Here is a 20218-nt window from a genome sequence, read left to right as displayed (position 1 = left end):
CTCCCCCTTTTGCTTACTGTGGTGTCGCAACAAAGCTAATTAACCAACAGAAAAACACATGCATTAGAGACCAAACTTATGTATTATTTAGTTAGCGTTGTTAATGTCTTTAATGAGTTCTTGCAGAGCTCATTATCGTCATTATTGATTATTAATTAACTAGGAATATCTATTGAGGGCCGAAATGAACCAAAATCCTGATTGTGTGATCTGATTCCAAAATCAGCAAGTATACAATCGTACGACACTATACTATACAATATAAGATAAGAAGAGACAGAAAAACCCATAGTCCTTAATAATCCAGGGGGGCAAGTTAAAGCATTATTTTTGAGATTTTGTGTTGTTGAAATTTAAATTATGTAAATTAATGAAGTTTTTGGAAATAATGTTCACGTCGCTAGTCTCTTAAACAAAGCAAAACTACACACACACACACATATATATATATATATATATAATTGAGTGGATATTCGCATCACTAAGGTCGGTTTTTTTTTCCAAAAGCAGCTCATGCAGGATGGTGGTGTAAATGGGATCCATCAGCTCACGGGTGGGACTTTTGCTTGTCATGACCAGGCCCAAGCTTTTACAGTAATGAACATATATATATATATATATATATATATAACAATAAATAGGACTAAAATCCAATATTATTGGTCATTTCATTGTGTTGATAATGACTTCTTTGTTGTTTCTTTATCAGAATCCAAAGAAATAAAAGGGAGACACAAACACAAGACAATTAAAAATACTGATAACCATATTATAACAATGTAGCCAAATATTATTCTAAACCAAGAAAATGATGTTTACTCAAAAGACAACAAACTGGTGTTTTAAACATATATATACACACACTTCCATTTCTGGATTCATTTTCAGTTTATATAGCAAGATAAGACTAAAAGATCAACTATCAATTTAAAAAAATAAAAAATAAAAAATAATACAAAGAGAAAATGATGCTTGTTGTTATCTCTTTCTATCTACTATTAGGGGGCAGGTATAAGCTCAGTTAAACCCAAGATAACATCTGATAATCATCAACCTAATTCTCCATTAATGGTTAACTTGTTTTGTTTTCATTCATTCTTTCAAAAAATCAAAAAATTTAAAAGCATATATTCCACAAGATAGAAATGGAATGCTTGCTTTAAAGCATACTATTGACAACATTTGGGCTAGGGGGCTGGGGGTGGAATCTTTTTTTTTTTTTTTTTGGACTGCTTTGTAATGTAAATCCTAGAATCCTCTTCCTCTTCCTCCACCATAGTCCATACATACTATAGCAGTCCTTCTCAGCCTTCTCTTCTCAAAAGAAGAAAAAGAGGAAAGGTTTCTTCTGTCTGGATGGGTGGGGGTGCTGTTGTTTGTGTCCACTGTCACCACAACAACTTTGCTAGCTTGCTTTAGAAAGCAGAAATATGTTCCGTTCAGTTGCTTTGCTAAGACAAACGGTTTACCGTTCTATTTGACCAAGTCAAATCAGGCAAAAGGCCCTCAATCTCTAAACTAATTTCAAGATATAACTGTTAATTTTCATTTAGAGCCGGTTTATAATGTGCTTTCCATTATTTATTTATTTATACTTTTTTTGAGTTTGCTTTCAGTCACATATTTTATTTACTTATTTTATATTTTTTTTAATCGAAGACGATTCTCTCTGATGATTTGTTGGTTTGGCTTTGGCATCTTCTAATCATATTACTTTACTTTACCTTTTTCACTCAATCAGACAATGTTTCCTTTGACAATAATTTGTCAGGATCCAAATCCTTAGTTTACCTCCTCAAACAAACACACAAAACATTAGCTTAATAAATATAAGCTTTTGATTATCATTATTTTTACTGGAAAAACAAAATGAAGGGGCTATATATATAATATGGAGAAAATAAAAACATTTGCCTTCCAATATATCACTGCAGTACTATATAGTCATCACTTCTTTTTTAGTACATTTCAAGAAAGAGATTCCATTCATTCACAAAAAAAATAAATATATATATATATACATACAATTACACGCAAGACACGGAGAGAAACATTGAAATTGATTGCAAATACCTTAAACTTAGAATACGGATCTTCGGTCGTCCTTTCCTGCGGCCCTCTCCAAAACAACGTCGTTTTGAAAACGACGTTGTTTTGATTAGTTTTTTTTTTATTTCTTTCCCATAATTTGAGTTTCCCGCTTCTTTGACTATCATCTTCCTCTGCCTAGTAGCTCTATGTTTTGTTTTGTTTAGCCCTAACGAATTGAGAGAGAGAGAGAGAGAGAGAGAGAGAGAGAGAGAGAGAGAGAGAGAGGCATAGAAATGAACTGAGAGATGAGAGAGATGGTGGAGGGGCGCGACGATGACGGCGACGGCAATGGCGACGGCGAAGGATGAAGGATAGTGGAGGGGTGCAACAGTGAAGGACGAAGGATGGCGGAGGGAGAAGACGACCACGGTGAAGGATGGAGAATGGCGGAGGGACGCGACGCGACGTGACGACGAGGCGAGATTGCGGCTATGACGAGCTAAAATAAGTGACACAAAATAAGTGACATTAATCAGGATCATCATTTCAGATTTTGTCGCTGATATATATATATATATATATATATATATCTGTCTTTGTTGTTTGAAATTTCTGAAATTTCCTAAGCTATGTGTGCATTTCTGTGTTTTTTGTGATCTGTATTCATGATTCATGACTGGGTATTGTTTGATTTTATTGTGATTTCCCATTTAAATTAAGCCTAAACACACACAGTTATCCATCGAAAAAGAAAAAGAAAAAGAAAAGTAAAACAGAGCTCAAGCATATATATATATATATATATATATATAATTATGCATATACTCCATTATTTTAATACTATTATAATATTCATACAAGAGTTCCACCAATTATCAGTTCCACTAGTATATTATATGTATAGGAAAATGTTATACAAATTACTCAGCAGTATTTGTGATATGCTTGAGCTCTATTATACAAAGTAAAACAGAACTAAAATATAGCTCTTTTGATTTGTGGAATTACTCAGTAGTATTTGTGATATGCTTGAGCTCTGTTATGCAAAATATTATACAAAGTAAAACATAACTAAAATATAGCTCTTTTGATTTTTGGAATTACCCAGTAGTATTTGTGATATGCTTGAGCTCTTTTGATATGCTTGAGTGTCAATTCTGTGAATCTGGAATTCCTAATTTTTTTGATTTCTTATTTTTAGCTCTTTTGAAAGAATGTTAATTGCTCTGTTATCAGCTTATTTATTTATTTATTTAGTTATATCTTTGGAAACTTTGGCGATTGATGGGAATTAGCTTAATTTGTGATGATCATTGCTACAAACACAGGATAGAAACCAAACACTACTAGGACAGAAAGCACATAAACGGATAAAATTTTACAAAATTTATTTGTAGGCCCACTTCTCAAAAATCCTATCCATCAATTTTTGAGAATTAGCTTACTTTATTACTTGTATGGTACTCAATTGTAGGTAATGAAAGAAAATAATGTTGTTGATGAGTTGGGTAGTTGTGGTTGGAAGCTGAAATTGGGCATGCCATTTGACTCTAAACAAGCTGCGTATGACTTTTACAATAACTATGGCGGAAAAGTAGGCTTTAGTATTAGGAAGTCGTATGCACACAAGAACAAACAAACTAAGGAAATAACTTCACGGACTTTTGTATGTTATAAAGAGGGAACTCGAGGTATTAACAAATGAGATCCACTAGTAAAATTTATGAGACAAGAGGTGAGATGTGGTTGTGGTACCCGATTGAGTATCAAGTTAGATAGAAATTTAGGAAAAAATGTTGCAATTGATTTTGTTGAACATCATAATCATGACCTTGTGCGTCAAGAGTATATTCATATTTTTCCATTCCAAAGAAAAATGTCTACCACCCAAGCAATTGAAGTAGAATTGGCTTCAGAATTTGGAATTCCTCTTACGTCTGCTTATGAGCTATTAGGTAGGGAATCTGGTGGAAGAGCATCACTTGGCTTCACCAAATTGGACCAAAAAAATTATTTGAGATCGAAGAGACAAAAAGATTTGGAATATGGAGAAGCGGGTAGTGTGTTTCAATACTTTCGTAAGAAAACTGTGGAAAATCCATCCTTTTATTATGCTGTCCAATTAGATTGTGAAGAGCAGATAAGTAATATATTTTGGGCCGATGCTCAAATGATAATGGACTATGCTTAATTTGGTGATGTAGTGACCTTTGACACTACTTACAAATTAAATAATGAGCATAGACATTTTGGAACCTTTGTTGGATTTAATCATCATCGAGAAACAATTATATTCGGTGCAGCGTTGATGTATGATGAGATTGCCGAATCATTCACATGGTTGTTTTAGATTTTTTTTGGAGGCAATGCCAAACAAAGCTCTAAAAACTATTTTCACAGATCAAGATGCAGCGATGGCTAAGGCCATTCCAATTATCATGCCTAATACAAATCACCGACTTTGCACATGACATTTGATGCAAAATGCTGTGAAGCATGTAAGTTATCTTTTTGGAGATGTAGGGGTGAATGGCGTGTTTTCAAAATTTATGCATGAAATTGATGCTGAAGAAGAATTCAGAACACAATGAGACCAAATGCTTGATATGTATGATGCGCACAACAATCATTGGTTAAAGCTAACTTTTGGTGTGAAGGACAAATGTGGATAGCCATATATTATGAATTCTTGAACAGTTGGAATGAGTACTACTCAACTAAGTGAATCATTCAATGTATGTTTGAAGGATTATCTCAATTGTGATTATAACTTGATGGAATTTTCCATGCATTTTGAGAGGATGCTCTATGACAAGAGGTATAAAGAATTGGAAGCCAAATATAATTTGTCCAAAAAATTGCCAAGGGTTTCCATTCCAACTTTGATGTTAAAGAAAATGGCAGATATTTACACCAAAATAATTTTTGAGGAATTCCAAAATGAGTACGTGCAGTCCATTGAAGCGTCCATTGTAGGCACTATTAATGATGGTGAGAGTACCATATTCACAATTAGAACGGTGGTAGATGGAAAGAAAGATAAAAATATGATAATGGATAGAGATGGTTCTTTGATTTGTAGTTGCAAGAAGTTTGAAGTGAAGGGCATAGTGTGTCGACATTGTTTAAAAGTGCTTAAAGATATATTTAATGCAACGGATCTTCTTGCATAATACATACTGAAACGATTGACTAAAAAAGTAAGGGTTGAAAGTGTTAAAGATAGTCGTGGGTATGACGTCAAGGCTGATGTGAAATTACATCAAAGCGATCGATATAGGTCATTGATGAATATGTTTAGAGCAATAGCAAATAGAGCCGCTGAAAGTGAAGAAACTTATCATTTGTCACTTGCAAAAGGTGAAGAATTGAGTATATTAGTTGAAGACAAATTAAGTGTGCATAATTGTGGTCAAGTGGACATCACTGAATTGAGAAATTCCTCAACTAACACATGCCCACAGAGTGATGAAGTAGATTGTCCAATCCAAGCTAAGGGACTCAAGAAAAGACTAGCAACTAGTAAGGGTAGAAGGAGGATCAATGGCGGGATGGAAAAATCTATTGCAAAGAAGAAAAAAATGCAATCTAAGAAAGTAATTACACAAAATTCATATTATATGATTAAATGATATTTTGTTATGTGTTATGTGATATGTGTATAAATTAAAAAAATTGGTCGTTTGTAGGGTGATGGTTTTTGTACTCCCGAAGGTCGATCTGAGCCTCCTATCGCCATGGGTAATAATTCTATTCAGGTAATATTTACTATTGTGTGCAACCTTGTATTAATCTTGTTAATCATATTATTTAATTTTGATGATGTCTAAAATATTATTTGTAACAATTTGGATTTTTTTAATCTACATATTTATTTGACACAAAATATTATCTTTTTAAAATATATATATTTGTTAAATATTAGTTAAATAAAAATATTTTTGAAAACTTTACTATTCATTTTTTGAAAATTGAGGCTAATCACTATTCACTTTTTGACCAAATTAAAAATTGATTAATTATTTTATTTTGACAAAAATGATGGATTGGTTGTATTGACAAATTTGATATTAATAGGTTGTCTTGTTTTGACAAAATTAATATGGAGTGGTAGAATATATTTAGTTTAAAATCTCTACAACATATATAATATTTTAAAGAGGGCATATATTGGCATATATTTTCAGATCCATCATAAATATTATTTAAAGAGATTTTTCTGTGTATGCAAATATTTGATTAGAACATTATATATATATAACTTTATATATATAATGCATATAATACAAATAGTGTACATCACGGAGCAATTATATTTTTTTTACACAACATTGATTGCATCATATATATTAGTGTGTGGAAACATTGAATATTAGCATATGAACACATTAATTATTAGCATGTGGAAAGTCATACAAGATATAATTCAAATTAATTTTTCTTTTCCTTTTTGTACACTTTTGACTAATACCTAAAGATGTTCAAATTTGCAATAGTGTAAATTTTCTTACACGTGATTCTCTTCCAAACTAATGTCATCCATGACGTCAGCAAGGAGCGTGCTTATGTAAGCCATGACATCAGCAAGGAGTGTCTAACGGGTATATTTTTGTGTATAAATAGAAGTATTGTGTGTGGAGAAAAATCAAGAACTTGAAGAGAAAATTTTCTGTGAGCTCCAAATTGTATTCTGCTCTTTCACTTTCAGATCTAAGTCTAGCCTTGTTCTTATACTTTCATATCTACTCTTTGTGATAGAATTATTGTAAAAGAGGATTTAAGTACCACTTATTCTTATTCCTTATTTTTGTGAGAGATTTTGTAAGGGTAAGGCTTTTATTGTTGAGTGAGGCTCAATAGATAAGACTATGTCCTGTACCAAATCCACAAGCGTGGTAGTGTATTTATTCAATTGATAGTAAAGAAATTCTCAAGGAGGTTCCTTGAGGAGTGGACGTAGGCCTGGCGTGCCGAACCACTATAAATCGCAGTGTTTGATTTTCTCTCCCTATCTCTCTTACTTTTATATTAATAATTATTATTCTATTTTTTATTTATTTATTAAAATTCTGAATATTGTGTTAATTTTAATATTATGAAATTTTTAATAACCCAATTCACCCCCCCTCTTGGGTTGCCTATCTGGGACAACAATTGGTATTAGAGTCTAGACTCTAGTTTCTGTGACTTAACCGTCTTAGAGTAGATCATGGCAACCCCTAGTTATTCCTTACCCAAGAGACAAGCATCTAATAGGCCACCTTTATTTAGCGGCACAAATTTTAGCTATTGGAAAACTAGGATGACCATACATATTCAATCTAATGATTATGAATATTGGAAAATTATTTGCAATGGTCCAAAAATTCCTATCAAAACTGTAGATGGACTTTGGGTACCAAAACCTGAAGATGAGTGAGATGAATCAGATACTAGAATGGCTCAAATAAATGTCAAAGCTACAAACATGTTGTACTGCGCCTTAGATGCCAACGAGTTTAACAGAATTTCTACATGTAAAACCACAAAAGAAATTTGGGACAAGCTTATAGTGACTCATGAGGGAACCGAACAAGTTAAAGAATCCAGAGTCAATTTGCTAGTCCATAATTATGAACTCTTTAAAATGAAACCTGATGAAAGTGTTCCTCAAATGTGTACTCGTTTTAGTGATATTATTAATAGTTTAACTTCTCTTGGAAAAAAATATATTAATGCTGAAATTGTAAGAAAAGTGCTTAGGTCACTGCCAAAAAGTTGGGAGACAAAAGTCATTGCCATTACCGATGCCAAGGATTTATCAAAGCTAAGTCTAGATGAGTTAATGGGATCTCTCTTAACTCATGAGCTCATAATGCAAGAAGGAAAGGAAGAGGAGGACAAGAAGAAGAAGAAAAGAATAGCCTTCAAATCCACCTCGAAACATCAAGAGGATAAGGAAGATGATTCAGATGAGGATGAGAAAATGACATTCATCACTAGAAAGTTCCAAAGGTTTGTGAGAAAGAAACAAGGCGTACGAAATTTTTTCAGAAAAGACTTTAACAACAGGGTTTTTCAAAGAGGAGAAAATCACAAAAAATTTGAAGTAACCTGCTACGAATGCAAGAAACCTGGACACTACAAATCAGAATGTCCAGAACTTAAGAAAAAATTCAAGAAGGATAAGAAGAAAGCTATGGTTGCAGCATGGGGAGAAGATAGTGATGAAAGCGACATAGAAACCGAAGTTTGCAAAAATGAGGTTGCTAACCTATGCTTAATGGCACTTGGAAACGAAAATGAGGTAAATGATGAATCATTTACATTTGATGAATTACAATTAACTTTTGATGAATTACATGCTGAATTTAAGAAACTTAGTTTGAAAAATAATTGTCAAAAGAAAGTAATTTCAAGTTTATCAAAAGAAAATGAATCATTGACTTCCAAGATAAATGTTTTAGAAAATGAAGCCATGGAAAAGGAAAATGAGATTTTAACTCGAAAAGAGTCTTCAAATTCTGAAAAACATTTAGTTGTATTGCAAAAAGAAAACGAGTCTTTAAAAAAGGAGCAAATTATTTTAAAAGAAAATATTGAAGACTTGAAAACTACTCTTTCAAAATTCACCCAAGGTAGAGAGACTTTAGATAAAATCCTTAAAAATCAAAACCGTACTTTTGGTAGAGCCGGAATTGGATATAAACCTTTTTCAAAAGTAAAAAATGTCAAAAATGACTTTGTGTATGCATCTTCTAATCACTCTTATCTCACATGTCATTTTTCTGAAACAAAAGGTCATATTTCACCTTCATGTCCTATTAAAAAAAATCTTTTTGCTAAAATAAAAAAGATGTGGGTCCCTAAGGACATCTCAAGAGTGCCAAATTCTAACTTTTATGGACCTAAGAAAAAATGGGTACCAATAGAGAAATTAAATTTTTGTAGGTATGTTTCAAGACAAAATTCAGTAACGATAGATGGTATCTCGACAGTGCATGTTCGAGGCACATGACTGGAAATAAAGCTATGTTCGCCACATTCCAACCAAAGGATGGCGGATATGTGACTTTTGACGACAATAGCAAGGGTAAAATCATTAGTGTAGGAAGTATTGGTAAAAACCCCTCTATAAAGGTTATAGAGTTATTTTTGAGAAAACTCATTGCACTATTGAAAACACCCTAGAAAACAAAATTTTATTTATAGGTTATAGACATGAGAATATATATGTGTTTGATTTGCATGATTTATCTTCTCATTTTAATATTAAATGTTTATCTGCTATAAATGATAATGGTTGGCTTTGGCATAGAAGATTAGAACATGCTCATTTTGATTTAATTTCCAAATTTTCAAAAAATGAGTTAGTCATAGGTTTACCAAAAATTATTTTTGAAAAAGATAAACTTGGTGATGCATGTCAATTTGGAAAACAAACTAGAATTTCTTTTAAATTCAAAAATATCGTTTCAACTATTAGATCGCTTCAACCCTTGCATATTGATCTATTCGGACCATCTAGAACATTTAGTTTAGGAGGAAAATCTTATGCCCTTGTTTGTGTTGATGATTATACTAGATATACATGGGTATTATTTTTAGCACACAAAAATGAAGCTTTTTATAATTTCTCAAAACTTTGTAAAAGAATTCAAAATGAGAAAAATCTTAATATTTGTAGTATTAGAAGTGACCATGGTAGAGAATTTGAAAATGATGATTTTATTAAGTTTTGTGATGACTTAGGAATAGATCATAATTTCTCAGTCCCTAGGACTCCTTGACAAAGCGGTGTGGTTGAAAGAAAAAATAGAACTCTTGAAGAAATGGCTCGTACTATGCTTTGTGAAAATAATTTGCCTAAATATTTTTGGACGGAAGCTGTAAACATTGCATGCTATGTTATAAATTGTGCCACGATTAGACCTATTCTTAAGAAAACTCCTTATGAACTTTGGAAAGGTAGAAAACCTAATATTAGTCACTTGCGTGCTTTTGGTTATAAATGCTTTGTATTAAATAACAATAAAGATAACTTAGGAAAATTTGATACTAAATCGAATGAAGCTATATTTCTTGGTTATTCTATGCCTAGTAAAGCTTATAGAGTATTCAATAAAAGAACTCTACTTATTGAAGAATCTGTGTATGTTGTTTTTGATGAATCTAACGATATTATTTCCAAGAATCTTGTAAGTAATGATATTGTAGAAAATCAACCAAGCATGGAGAGCATTTACAAAAAAGAAAATGAAGAAAATCCATTACGCGAACATGACGAAGAAATGACAATGGAGAAACTTCAAGAAATATATGCTCTTCCAGAAAATGACTCAAATCTACCAAAAGAATGGAAGTATGCTCATGGCCACCCCAAAGACCTCATCATAGGTGATACGGTGGAAGGTATAAAAACTCGTTCCTCTGTTAGAAATATTTGTGGTAACTTAGCATTTGTTTCACAAATTGAACCAAAATCATTTTTAGAAGCTGAAAATGATGAAAACTGGATTTTAGCAATGCAAGAAGAATTAAATCAATTTGAAAGTAGAGATGGCAATTTAAACCTGGCCCGATGGGGACCCGACCCTCCGACCCCGATTAACACGGTGTTTCCCCGAAAAATACCCTCGACGGGCCGGGGACGGTATTAAAGAAAAAATCCCCGCTCATTTTCGGGCCGGGGACGGTGATAAGTGGTTTGGCCCCAGCCCCGGCCCCGTTCCTCATTGTTTCTCCCCGCCTCCCTCTCCCTCTCTCATTTCAAATCTAATATAATACACTCATCTAATATAATATAATATAATATTTATATCTATACTCTGTGTTGACTAGAAGGGACAGAACTAACTACTTTCTATACTCAACATAAATAATAATAAACTTAATATAATATAATATTATATCTGTACTCATATAATATATACTCCTCTCTCTCTCTATTATCTCAGAACTCATCTCACAATCCGAAAACCAGAACACATCTCTCATCTCCCTCATTTCAGATCTCTCTCTCTCCCATCTCAGATCCTCTCTCCCCTCACACACGGCTTCATTTCGCGTGAGAAAAATGAGGAGAGAGAGAGAAGAGCTGATCTCATAGCGCCGATCTCATAGTGCCCCTCCTCCGCCGATCACACAGCGCCGCTCCTCCACCGCCCTCTTTTGCCGTCATGTCGATCTCCTTCGCTGCCTTTCTCCGCGATCTCCTCCGCCGCCCGACCTTTCCGCCTCTCTTTCTCTGTGTTATATACACACACACACACACACACACACACACACATATATATATATATTAGATTGCAGCTAGATCTATCTCTCTCTACTTAGATCTACCTCTCTTTACTCAGATTTGTGTGTTGTTGATGTTGTTTGATGATATTGTTGTTGATGATGTTGTTTGAATAGTTGTTGTTGTTGTTATTGTTTTTTTTTTTTTTTTTTTTTTTTTTTGATCCGGGGAATTTTCGGGGTCGGGGATGGAGATGGTAATAGGTTCCCCGTCGGGGATCGGGGCTAGGGCTGGGGACATTCTTATCATCGGGGATCGGGGACGGGGAAGGTGATCCTCGGCCCCGCCCCGCCCCGCCCCGTTGCCATTCCTATTTGAAAGAAATGAAGTTTGGTTTTTGACCCCTCGACCTAAGGATCATCCCATTATTGGTACAAAATGGGTTTTTCGAAATAAAATGGATGAATCTGGAGTTGTTACTAGAAATAAAGCTAGATTAGTAGCTCAAGACTATAATCGAGAAAAGGGAATTGATTTTGATGAAACTTTTGCACCAGTTGTTAGACTTGAAGCTATTAAAATGTTACTTGTTTTTGCGTGTTTTAAAGATTTTAAATTATATCATATGGATGTTAAAAGTGCTTTTTTGAATGGGTATATTTCAGAGGAAGTCTATGTTGAACAACCTTCCGGTTTTGAAAATCATAAATACCCGGATCATGTTTTCAAACTTTCAAAAGCTTTATACGGCTTGAAACAAGCTCCTAGAGCATGGTATGAAAGATTGAGTAATTTTCTACTTGACAAAGATTTTTGTAGAGGAAAAATTGATACAACACTTTTTATAAAAATCAAAAAAGAAGATATGCTAATTGTTCAAATTTATGTTGATGATATTATTTTTGGTACTACTAATGAAAATTTGTGCAAAGAGTTTGCTAAAGACATGCAGGTTGAGTTTGAAATGAGTATGATGGGGGAATTAAATTACTTTCTTGGTCTACAAATTAAACAAACTAATGATGGAATCCATTTAAATCAAACGAAATATATCAAAGATCTACTCAAAAGGTTTGAAATGGAATCATCAAAGCTAGCAGCAACTCCAATGAGCACATCGATAAAAGTCGACAAAGATGAGCAAGGTAAACCTGTAGATGAAAAGAAATATCGAGGTATGATTGGTTCTTTACTCTATCTTACTGCAAGTAGGCCCGACATAATATTTAGTGTCTGTATGTGTACACGTTTTCAATCTACACCAAAAGAGTCACACATCACCGTAGTCAAACGCATTTTCAGATATCTTGTTGGCACTCCAAATTTGGGATTATGGTATCCTAAGGGAACCACCTTTGAACTTTTTGGTTACTCAGACGCTAACTTTGCGGGATGTAGACTTGACCGAAAAAGCACTAGTAGCACTTGTCATTTTCTTGGACACTCACTCACTTCTTGGTTTTGCAAAAAACAAAACTCAGTGGCTCTATCAACTGCTGAAGCAGAATACATTGCCGCCGCTGGGTGTTGTGCACAATTACTTTGGATGAAACAACAACTTCAAGATTTTGGACTTCACTATGATCATATTCCTATAAAATGTGACAACACAAGTGTCATTAATCTTTCAAAAAATCCTATTCAGCACACACGCACTAAACACATTGAGATAAGGCATCATTTTCTAAGAGATCATGTACTCAAAGGTGACATTGAACTCGAATTTGTGCCTACAAATTGTTAATTAGCTGACATATTTACCAAGCCTCTAAATGAAGAACAATTTTGTTATATTAGAACAGAAATTAGTATGATGAATACTCCAATATAATGTTTATATTAAAAAATGATTTTTTTTAAATAATTAAATAAAATAAATATTGTAATAATAATTATCATTATAAAAAATAATAACAATAATAATAATATACATATATTTATATATATAATTTTTCTCTCTCTCTCTCTCTCTCTCCCGTTCCGTCTCTATCTCTCACCCACTCTTTCCCTTACTCTCTCTTTTTCTCTTTCTCTTGGTCTCTCGCTTTCCCCTTCTTCCTCACATCCTCAGCTAACTCCATCTCCATGCTCACCATCGTCTACAACCATTTTCACCATCCACAAAATCATCCATCACATTCATCTCTACCATCATCCACCCAAATCCCTCATTGCATCACCATCTTTATCGATTCATCAAGTTCCATCACCGATCCATCAAGATCCGTGACTGATCCATCAAGATCCACTACCGATCTACACAAATTCGTCACCGATCTACCCAATTGTCTCAATTTCTTCCGTTCAGCAAGGTCATCACCAGTCAACATGTTAAAATTCTTATTGCACTGTGTTACATTTTTTTACTTGTTATATGTGCTCCAAATTCTCTTGGATTTAATAATGGTTGCTTCTATCTTGTTTGACGAAATTGTTTTTATTTTTATTTTCTCTTTTTATGCTAGTGCACTTGGTGTAATTGTTTATGGCCGGATCTTAATGGCCCTTGGTATTATAGATTAGTAATTTGTCCCTTCAAATTTATGTAATTTTTAGTGCATTAATTCAGGGGAAGACTCATATATTTTCATTATAAAACTATAAAAAAAGGGGCATGTGTAGATTCTGTGCATAATTTTAGGGGGAGTATATATACATATTTTTTTTACTCCTTATCTGCCATACTCCTTATCTGCACCAACAAACAAATTTTTTTTGTGCAACGACAGAATTAAAAAAAAATAATAAAAAAAAAATAAATAAATAAAGGAAGAAATGCTCGCAATTTTATTTCAGAAAAAGAAAATATTACTCGATTACATGTAAATTTTCAGAAGGCTTCACAGATTTTTTTTTTCACTTCTCTCAACAATTTTTCATGAGCCTCTTTTACATGCCTCTCTCTATTTTCAATTTCTATGAGTCTTGGCATTATCACCATTGCGTAATAATGCACGGCATTCTCCAACTGTGCATTTTTCCTTTTTAACTCTTTTTTCTCCTTATACATATTAACTACTTGTTGTTTTAACAAACACACCTCATCTCTCTATTGCTGATTTTCTTGTACTCTTGCTTGTAATCGTCGCGCCATATTGGAAACTGCAGTCATGGCCTGTGTACTAAGAGCCATAGTGTTATTAATAGCATCGAAATCATTTCGATTACCAACAACACTAGAACCCTCATTTACAGGCATAGCATGTGCCTGCGTCACTGGTACTCTCTCATTTGCCTGCATTACAGTCACCTCATGCAGATCCGACTCATTGATAGACAAGGTAAGGAATGACATGATTACAAAAGAAGCTGAAACAAAGTTTTCTCTCCGACGCTTGATGATTTCGTATCTTTGCTTATGATTTGTATCACTTTTCATACACTCCATCAATCCATTACTCGATGCATATCTGTTCAAATCTTTTGTTTGTCAATATTTTCTGCGCTCGAGATGCTCCAAAATCCCCACAATGATTCCGACAAGACAGAAGGACAATTATTTTATTTTTGGCCGCTCAGATTATTTTATCAAATGTATTTGTTTCATCTCTTCATCTTTTATTTTGATGATTTCAAAGGGGGAGATGGTAAAAAAATATGATTTTTGCTTTGCAGGGTTATCAAATATTTTGTCAATTTTATTTTGTGTCAAATCCATACAAATATTGCCATCATAAAAAAGGGAGAGATTGTTAATTATATTATTTAATTTTGATGATGTCTAAAATATTATTTGTATTATTTACTTTTGATGATGTCTAAAATATTATTTGTAACAATTTGGATTTTTTTAATGTACATATTTATTTGACACAAAATATTATCTTTTTAAAATATATATATTTGTTAAATATTAGTTAAATAAAAATATTTTTGAAAACTTTACTATTCACTTTTTGAAAATTGAGGCTAATCACTATTCACTTTTTGACCAAATTAAAAATTGATTAATTATATTATTTTGACAAAAATGATGGATTGGTTGTATTATTTTGACAAATTTGATATTGATAGGTTGCCTTGTTTTGACAAAATTAATATGGAGTGGTAGAATATATTTAGTTTAAAATCTCTACAACATATACAATATTTTAAAGAGGGCATATATTTTCAGATCTATCATAAATATTATTTAAAGAGATTTTTCTGTGTATGCAAATATTTGATTAGAACATTATATATATAATGCATATAATACAAATAGTATACATCACGGAGCAATTATATTTTTTTTACACAACATTGATTGTATCATATATATTAGTGTGTGGAAATATTGAATATTAGCATATGAACACATTAATTATTAGCATGTGGAAAGTCATACAACATATAATTCAAATTAATTTTTCTTTTCCTTTTTGTACACTTTTGACTAATACCTAAAGATGCTCAAATTTGATAACCCAATTCACCCCCTCTTGGGTTGCCTATCTGGGACAACAAATCTTGTAGGATTGGTTATCATTTGTCATCTAGTAGGGTGATATTAATTATTTTGCTATTTTTTTATGCATGTAGGATGGTTCTTCTTGTGTTTCCCAAGGTCAATCTGAATCTTTTTCGGCCATTGATAATCATTCCATATAGGTAATATTCAATATTGTATGTAACTTGTGACATGCATAGACCTTAGGAAAATTGAACCTCATACGGAACCAGTGTTTTACTTTATTAACAGCTCACCACCTAAATTGAGGAATGTGTATTAAGGAACTATTGTGCATCAATGAGAGCCAGCATAGCCCATCCAGATTTGTTGCCCTCCATATTTGAGTACACCTGCACAGAAAGCATTAAATGAATTGTTGTTAATCAAAACAATGAATATTAGTATGGGACCAGTGCTAAGTACAGATTTGAATACACCTCCAGAGTGAGTGTATTAAGTGCAGTACTAACTTCTCTTAATCAGTAATATGAAATTATTTCCATTTATCTCTCAACTGACATTAGCATCAAATATAGTAATCACAGTGGACTAGGAGAAGTGGCTGTATGATCCTAGGGGAAAAATTCCAACAAATTATCTTCCACATTTCATTATCATAAATTACTAGTTCATTACACCCATGAATAATATTAATAGGGAAATAGCTGTACACTGTGTTGTGTTCAGAATTTTCAATCATCAAAATTGAGAAGACTTTGTAAACTGAGATATGCACAGATGAAAGTTCAAGAGTAGGGTGATATTAATTTAGAAGACTTTGTAAACTGAGATGTGCACAAATTATATGGTTTCCTCTACACAAATTCCACTTTCCTATCATGTTTTATCTGGGGCTAGAGTTTTAGTCAAACATATCCCAACATGTTTTCCATCACATTTTACCTATTAATCCCTGCATTAGTTGTATAGGGTGCTGCTATTTGTACTCCCCAAGGCCAATCTCAACCTCCTTTCAGCATGGGTAGTAATTATGTTCAGGTAATAATTCATATTATGTGTTTTTCGTAAAATTAAAATGCATTATTAATTTTTTTTTTCATTTCATATATTATGTACTGTATTTCAATGCATTTTAGGGTCATGGTCATGGTCATGGTCTCTATATTTCTCAATCTCGACCTATATCTCAAAATCAACCTCCTTTTGCCATGGGTCGTACAAGTGTTTATCATGTCATGTATCCTACATATGATGTAAGTTATAATTGCTTACATACTTTACATTCAAATGGTAGTATACATGGTATCAATATTTTAATAAATTGAGCACTATTGCAAGGAAGTAATATGCCTCAGTCAATGCCTTTAGTCTATTTCACTCAGACATCGTTTCAGGAGTTGCTTCGAGGTATTAGTGTTCAACACTTTGCAGTCCAAATGTCGTAAGCCTCACATAATCCCGCTGACAATCATGTAGATGGACATCCCTGAACGAACGATGATTTTATTACATTTTGAGATTCGGGTGTATTTTTTTATGTTGTTTCGGATTTGGGTCAATTTTTATGTCATTTTTGCAATGGGAACAACGTTTGGAAATGATATGTTTGGAAGTAGCTACTGATATGTTGTTAATGGGTTGGTCGAGTTTGTGATATGTTGAACACAAACTGTGTAGATGAACACAACCTGATATGTTGTTAATGATATGTGATATGTTGTTTTTATTGGCCATTTAAAGACAAGCAAATTCTGTTATTCATTGGTTGAGTTTGGAATGGTTGGCTTACTTCATCTTGAATTCTTGGTGTGCTTAATGGGTTGGTTGAGTTTGTTATTATTCCACCTATTCTTATGCTATACAAGGGCTTATTTCATCTTGAATTCCGGCAGTGAACTATCTGGGAGCAAAAATGAGAATAGGATGAGAATAGATGAATTTTGTGGATTCCAGCTTTTTCCTTCATTTTGAATTCTAGCTTTTTACTTCACTTTGAATTCCAGCTGTTTTTATTATTTTGCTATACAGTGCATCTGGGAAGAAGAGAATAGATGAATTTTGTGGAGGATAAATGCTAATAATTTTTAAATTCAAATAAATGGAAGAATAATTAATAGCTACATTCAAATAAATGGGGTACCAACCAACCCGCAATACATTACTGATACCAACATTCTTACAATATATACATTACATGCATAAACAAAGACAAATACATTACTTCTACTTCTAACTTGCATATATATTATTACATCTTCATAACTGATACAATACCAATTACAAGCAATAGGAACAATCCATACATACGACACGAACTTCGATTTATGCTTGCTTCCAATTTAATCATCTCTGCACTTTGAAATTGAAGTTGTTCGCTTTGAAAGCAAATTTGTTCGCTCATAAATCGAAGCTATTCGGCGACAGTTGACATATTTGTCAACATAAATTTCAGAACATAAACCTTACACTTTGGATCATTTACCATGTGTATTATCAAGAAATCAAGACAAAATGACATACCTGAATCCATTGATGAACGGTTAAACGAAAGCGTGATTATTAATGAACTCTTTATTATTGATTATGTTATTGCCTTCTAATCCTTTCCCCCTTATGTTTCTCCTTGAGAGGATTTAGAAAGAAAAATGGCAGTGTTCTTATTTTTTCACTTGGGAAGGAATAGGGACCATAACCTTTTAAAGGTTGTAATTGGTTTTCAAAACTGAAAGGTTGTGGAAGTTCAAAAGGAATGAAAATCAACTTTAACCATTATTGGTTTTAATTTCTATTTATTGGTTTTCAAAACTGAAAGGTTGTGGAAGTTCAAAAGGAATGAAAACCAACTTTAACCATTATTGGTTTTAATTTCTATTTATTGGTTTTCAAAACTGAAAGGTTGTGGAAGTTCAAAAGGAATGAAAACCAACTTTAACCAATATGTTTTAATTTCTATTTCTGCCCCTCATAGAAATAGAAATTATACAACTAGTATCTACACATTAGGTCCATAACACATATACCCTTAAGCCTATTAACTAAATTGAATCACTTAAATTGTAGGCTTCTTATAAATGATAACACCACATTTAATTATGTGGTCCCATTGAGACATTATCTAACAATCTCCCACTGGACCACATATGTATCTTGAAAAATGTGCTTAACTTTAGTGAGCTCAGAAATTTGTTATCATAACTTGAGGGTATCCAAACAATCTTGTCCATTAACTATATTAATATAGGATCAATCCGGTTTATTAGACTAGAATTACTACGTGATGCGCACAGCAAAACAAGTATAAACTGGATTGCCTAAGTTGGAATAAAGCATCGTATATTCGTTTGTTTCAAAAAATGGATTGAAGTTTACTACTCGCAAGTAGGCTAAAACACAAGTTTCGACGAATTATTCCAACTCAAGCAACCCAACCTTCACCCACAGGCATTCAGGCAGTTATATCACATAAGCATATAGCCTCATGTTAAGCATGTTATCATGGCAATCACTCACACGCATGCAAGGATGCTAAAGCATAAACACTTACCGAGTGCTCCGAGCCAAAACAAAAACTAGTTAGTAATCAATGCATGATCCTAGTTCATGTTAAGATGACTAATACAACACATGCAAAATGCAGCTAAGATAGGCTCCGCTATTCTAAGATGGCATGTGAGATGCTACAACTAACACGTATTCAACTTGGAATTGAAATACAATGCAATTAGTATGATGCGCCAAGCCCGGTGCATGCAAGACATATGAATGATGCAAACATGCATAGCATAAGGATGCTAATTGAAATATGCCCTAAATCTAACAATCGTAAGCGGTTAAATAAAAGGAAGAAAGAAATGAGGGTTGGAAGACATGCATCACACACACGCACACTTATTACAACATTGCCCTCTCTTAGAGGGACTGAATGAATAATACAAATTAATCAACTAACAGGCTAATTAATTAATTACAAAACCACCTAACTAATTGACAAATTAATTAAGCTACTGAAAGTAGTAAAATAGCCTCGAGAAGAGGGATGAATGTATGCATGCTCGGCTCCGTTCAAAAATCCATCGCCATGCCACAGTTGCCTCTGTTTGTACTGCTTTATGCCTCTGAAAATTGCATGAGTCCCAAGGTCGGTTCTGGAACACTCCCTGAACACTATGGGAGGTCACCGACCAAGAGGAATGGTCACCAGCCATGAAAAGTGGTCACCGACCAGTTGTGAGGCTCTCGGCCAACAATTGATAGCCGGCCGGCACTGAAGATGGCCGACCGGCCATCTCTTCCTGCGGAATTCTATTTGACAGCAGCAAAGGGCAAGCAGAGCATGACAATGCATTTTCAAAGCAATGTATGCACAACCACCCTTCCTATCATGTTTAAGACTCAAGGGAGTATGGTACTCGACTCTCGGGCAACCAATTACGCATTTCCATGCATGATGGCCAAAGAGTCAAGTGTGCAATTCAATATGGAATGAAATGCACAAAACACATAAAGGAACCCCAACCTCTATCATGATTGATCAAGAGGCAAGGGATGCATGCTCAATGCTATGCAACCTAAGCATG

General features: G+C 33.5%; 1 protein-coding gene across 1 annotated transcript; it reads left to right on the top strand.

Moving 5' to 3' along the window:
* Positions 1 to 3907: 3907 nt before the first annotated feature.
* On the top strand, positions 3908 to 5204 carry LOC145800055 (protein FAR1-RELATED SEQUENCE 5-like). Its single transcript, XM_082889713.1, has 2 exons — positions 3908 to 4175; positions 4729 to 5204. Exons 1-2 carry the CDS (start codon positions 3908 to 3910, stop codon positions 5202 to 5204), a joined length of 744 nt encoding a protein of 247 aa, XP_082745839.1.
* Positions 5205 to 20218: the final 15014 nt, after the last annotated feature.

This window comes from Camellia sinensis, chromosome 9 (assembly GCF_055761805.1).
Source record: "Camellia sinensis isolate YWXY chromosome 9, ASM5576180v1, whole genome shotgun sequence".
In the NCBI taxonomy this organism is placed as follows: domain Eukaryota; kingdom Viridiplantae; phylum Streptophyta; class Magnoliopsida; order Ericales; family Theaceae; genus Camellia; species Camellia sinensis.
This window is presented reverse-complemented; position numbering and strand designations above follow the sequence as displayed.